The 5,076-nt window shown below is 42.8% G+C and overlaps 1 protein-coding gene across 4 annotated transcripts in view; it reads right to left on the bottom strand.

Annotated features, from left to right (window-relative positions):
* TRPV1 (transient receptor potential cation channel subfamily V member 1) overlaps positions 1-5,076 on the bottom strand; it is a 58,737-nt gene continuing 53,661 nt past the window's right edge. For all 4 annotated transcript variants that reach the window (XM_019809065.2, XM_002928318.4, XM_034640843.1 and 1 more), the window contains exon 16: positions 1-919. In XM_019809065.2, coding sequence (XP_019664624.2) covers positions 747-919 — 173 coding nt within the window. In that variant the 3' untranslated portion in view covers positions 1-746. The remainder of the gene's footprint in view (positions 920-5,076) is intronic.

Genomic DNA, 5,076 nt, shown 5'->3' with positions numbered 1-5,076 from the left:
TTTATTTTTTTACTTATTTACTTATTTATTTGATGAGTGACAGGATGGATGGAGGCGGAAGTATGTACCACTGCAGGGGAGCAGGACTATGGTCACCACAAACGGAAGATCATTAAAAAATTCTTGCCACGTGCTTCTGAGACATGGTTCGGTACTTTTATCTGAATAGCAATAGAGCTAATGTTTTTGAACTGTGATGTATCACACAGAAGGCGGAGGTCACTCTGGCAAAACCTGATTCTGGCAGAGCTGGAAATAGGGCCAGCCTCCCCCACCTTCTCCTAGGAATAAATGACATCATCCCTAGACCATTCTGTTCAGGGGAGGTATTTAACACACAACAGAGAACAGCTTCAGCATTTTACATCAAAGGACATGCTCTGTTTTGTTCTAAGAGGTGTTTTCCTGGGCTTCATTTACTTTTACTCCTAGTAATATAAAATAAAACAAAACAGGGGCATCACATATGTCCACACAAAGATTTATCATTCATGATACTTAACAAAGTCAGTAAAAATATGAGAGCAAACTCCTTTCCTGGAGGGAGATTCACTTGGGGACAGTGAAGGTTGGATGACTATTTCTTCCCACGCATCCAACAATGCTTCCTGCAGCTTGTCCGGAGCAGGTGAGGACGGTGCCTAGGCAGGCACAGACCAGGCCAGGCTGCTGACAGTGCCCGATTTTTCCCTACACTGTGGGATATTCTGAGGCCCAACAGTGTTAAGAGTCCTTAGAGGGGTCCCTCACTTCTCCCCTAAAGCAACAGGATCCCTGAAGACCTCAGCATCTTCTGGCTTGAGGGACCCTGCAAAGTGCCTCAGATGAACTTCCTCCGGCTGGGCAGGGTGCCTGTCTCTTGTACTTGTGTCTCTTAAAAGGGGAACCAGGGCAAAGTTCTTCCAGTTTCTTCCTGAAACTAAAGGGTAAAACACCATTACTACCTTGGATGAAGCAAGCAGAAATAAACACTTATTTCTTGGCCTTACCAATTTGTTGGTCTCTTAAAGGAGACCCAGACATTTTGGTGCTTCCTGAGACACATGGATAGGTGCCATGTCCTCTTCCCTTGCCTGCTTAAGGAGCCTTATCCACTCTGGAAGATCCTAAATTCTCTTCCTTCACCTCACCCTGACTTGCAGGGACCTCATGAGTCTATTGCTTGCCTTTCCCAGTCTCCATTTCCTCCCTGCCCACAGGGGAGGGAGAGCAGATCTCCACAGAGCAACACTGGGGCCTGCCCCACTGTGGGTCCACATCAGGTCAGCTGTAAGGTGATGAACACCAGCCAAAGAATCAGGATTTAGGGACCAGGCCCCACCAGGGCACAGCAGATTGAGAACAATGCCAGAGAAATCATGGTGACATTAGGCCTTGAATGGGGCTCTCATGTGTGGGCAGGGAACTCCTGAAGAGAATCCAGTTGTCACCCCCATAGCCACCTCCAGCTTCGCAGCCACCTAGCAAACTAACAACCAAAAGGGAAAGCTGTACATGTTCTCCTCCCACTGCCAGAGCCCTGCTCAGCCAAGTCCCCTGGTTGGCCAACCTGGGTCTAATCTCACTGGAAAACCAGCCTCAGTTTATACCTCCTACCCTCAGGCCATAAATTGGGCTCCTCTGCTGGTGTCTAACACTGACCACATATCAAAGGCATCAGGAATATGGGAGGCTGGGCCCATCATGACCACTCCAACCAAATTCCCCAGGTCTTGGTGTTTACCCCAGGCCTGCAGGCTGACACCAGCCTGCCCCCAAACATAGTCTTATATCAAGCATCCACTGCTGAAGGAGGATACCTTGGGGAACTCGGGCATTGAAGTAGGACTTCATGGGGATATAGACCAGGTCTCACTGAGACACAATCTTCTGGCTGGCTCATTGTCGAGGACAAACAGCCTCAGAGACTGCTTGGCGCAGCTCTAGCTCAAAGTCCCTGAAAGGAGGCATGGGGCTCCCAGTGCCCACTTCCCACGTCCTGATGCCAAGACTCCTTCAAGTGCCCTCTCTAGCTCAGCTACTAACTGCTTTCTTCCTTGGCCTCTCTCTCACACATTCTTTCGCCCCTTCCCAATCATACACACTTTGTGGGTGGGAGAGCTCCTTGTTATCTGAATTGTATGACGATTCATTACTAAAGTTTCCACTGCTACAAAGTTGTACAAAAAAAGGAAAATCCTCAGGAAGTATTCACTAATTATAAATGTGAAATCAGGGAACCTCTAACCATCTCCTACCCCAACCCAAGTAACATGAATATGTATATCCCTGCTACTTGGTCAATATCTTTATTAATATCACAGTGAATGTGCAATGTTATAAACAGCCAACAATGTCATGCAAACACAATGCAAATCAACTGCAAAGTAAAACAGCAAATCTTTAAAAGATGTGAGGTTTCATGAAATCAGTAAGATTGATATTAGAAAACTGCTCAAATTATAGGCAAAATCATCTTTGCATGGCTCTGTGACAAAGTTAGACCAGTAACAATTGAAGAGATAATAAGTATTATGACATGACACAGGAAGTGCTTCTAATGAAACTAGTGGGAAAATTACAGGATTGCAGGAGACTTTGATTAAATAGATTTCTACTTCTAGCGCTGATGGAGTATGTGGTACTGGGCTAGCCACCCTGTTGTGAACAACCATAAAACAGGACAAAATACTTGCAGTAAATGTTTTCAGGCATAGGACACAGACTGAAAACTGCAACTGCCGCGAAAAAGTGAAATTCACAAAGTAAGCCTTGTGATCGCCTTGATACTCTGCATAGGGACAGTTTCTCTGACTGTGGTGCAGTGAGCTGGAGTCCAAGCAGAGCATGGCAGTACCTCTGAACTAAGGAAGAAGAGATCAGGGTTTGGGGCAGCTGAAGGAGCTAGAATCTGTGAGACAGGACACAGAAGAAGAGGAAGAAGAGAGCTGTAGGGGTGCGGGTCTAGAAGTCTTTGGTCTGGGGGCTGGACTGCGTAAGTGAGACTACATAAGTCTTACCAGACAGTGGCCACTATAGGGCTGAAAGTGGGATAGAAACACTAGAAGCCGAGCAGTACTGAGTGGAGAGACCTCCTTAACACCTTTTTTCTACTCTGAGGATCAAGTTAAAATACCAGAAATGCCCTACTTACTCTACATGCCCTAGAGTAAGGTCTGCGCAAGACCCACCCTAACAAAGCCTAAAACCAAGCCCTGACAAGATCCTCAGTGGAAACAGTTTGGAGGTTGAGTCCCACAAGTTTTATGGAATTGGCAAATACCTTGGCATTTCACAGATCTGCCATAATAAAGTTTTAAACTTTATTACACAAGTTCAATTGAACGGCCAACTAAAACAAAAATTCAATTCACGGTCTCTACAACATATTATGCACAATGCCCAGTATAAATTGAAAGTTACCAGACATGCAAAGAAACAGGGAAATGTAATTCACAATAAAAGGGGAGAAAAAGCAGTCAATAGAAACTGTCCCCAAGATGGACCAAAGGTTACATTTAGTGGGCAAAGAATTTAAATGAACTGTAATTAATATTTCAAAAAAAAAACCCAAAAGAAAATAGGATCTTGATGAGAGAACAGCTAGAGAATCTCAGGAAAGAAACGAAAATTGTAGGGGCACCTAAGTGGCTCCATCGTTAAGCGTCTGCCTTCGGCTCAGGGCGTGATCCCAGTGTTCTGGGATCGAGCCCCACATCAGACTCCTCCGCTGGGAGCCTGTTTCTTCCTCTCCCACTCCCCCTGCTTGTGTTCCCTCTCTCGCTGGTTCTCTCTCTCTCTCTCTGTCAAATAAATAAATAAATAATCTAAAAAAAAAATAAATGAAATCTGTAAAAAAAGAATAATAACCAAAAAGAAATTCAAAAGCCAAATAGCATAATACTTGAAATGTCACTAGATGAGCTTAATAGTAGTTTGGAGATGGCTAAGGATAGGATCAGTGAACTTGAAGACAGAACAATAAAATTATCAAATTTGAGAAACAGAAAAAAAAATCAAGGAAAAATAAAGCCTCAGAAACCTGTGGGACAATATCAAATGATCTAAAATACATGTAGGGGCGCCTGGGTGGCACAGTCAGTTGGGCATCCGACTCGATTTCAGCTCAGGTCATGATCTTGGGGTCCTGGGATTGAGCCCTGTGTCAGGCTCCACACTCAGCAGGGAGTCTGCTTGAGGATTCTCTCTCTCTCCCTCTCCCTTTGTCCCTCCCCCTGCTCTCTCTCTCTCTCTCAAATAAATAAATGAATTTTAAATAAATTAAAAAATACATGTAATTGGAGTTCCCCCAAAAGAAGATAGGGGCAATGAAGCAAAATACATATAGTTTCCCAATTTGATGAAACACTGATGTACAGATCCAAGAACCTCAGGCAAACCCTAAACAGGATAAACCAAAGAAAACCAAACCTTAAGCACATTTTACTCAAACTGCTAAAAACCAAAGATGAAGAAAATATTTTGAAAGCAGCCAAAAGAAAAAAGATAAATTACATATAGGAATGCAAATAATGAGCAACTTTTCATCAGAAACAATGGAGGCCAGAAGATACTGGAGAAAAAGTTAGTGTTGGAGTTTTTTTTTAAAAAAAAAGAAAAAAAATCTGTTAACCCACAATTCTTTATTCAGTGAAAATATCCTTCAAACATGAGAATGAAATTCACATTTTCAAGTAAACAGAAGCTGATATCAAACTAGTTGACAACAATAGAAAATAGACAAGCAGTTATCTGGGATGGGGAGGGTGGAATTGATTACAAAGAGGCATTAGAGTATTTCCTGCCATGATGGAAATGTTCTGTATCTTGAGTGGGGTGGTGGTTGCCTGAGTATACATTTGCTAAAATTTAGGCAACTGTACATTTAAAATGTGTGCATTTTATTGTATGTAAATTATCTCAGTAAAGTTGATTTTAAGTTTATAAAGTATAAAAAATGAGTTTCCCTATGAAGCAATATCAAATATGAAAGATGCTATCAAGATAGCACTATCATGCTATCAGGCAAGTTGATCTGAAAATTGTGCCCCTTCCCCCACCCTACCAAAAAAAAAAAAAAAAACCCAAACTGTCAAC

Source organism: Ailuropoda melanoleuca, chromosome 13, assembly GCF_002007445.2.
Source record: "Ailuropoda melanoleuca isolate Jingjing chromosome 13, ASM200744v2, whole genome shotgun sequence".
In the NCBI taxonomy this organism is placed as follows: Eukaryota; Metazoa; Chordata; class Mammalia; order Carnivora; family Ursidae; genus Ailuropoda; species Ailuropoda melanoleuca.
Note: the sequence above shows the minus strand (reverse complement) of the source record. Positions and strands in the feature narration are given on the sequence as shown.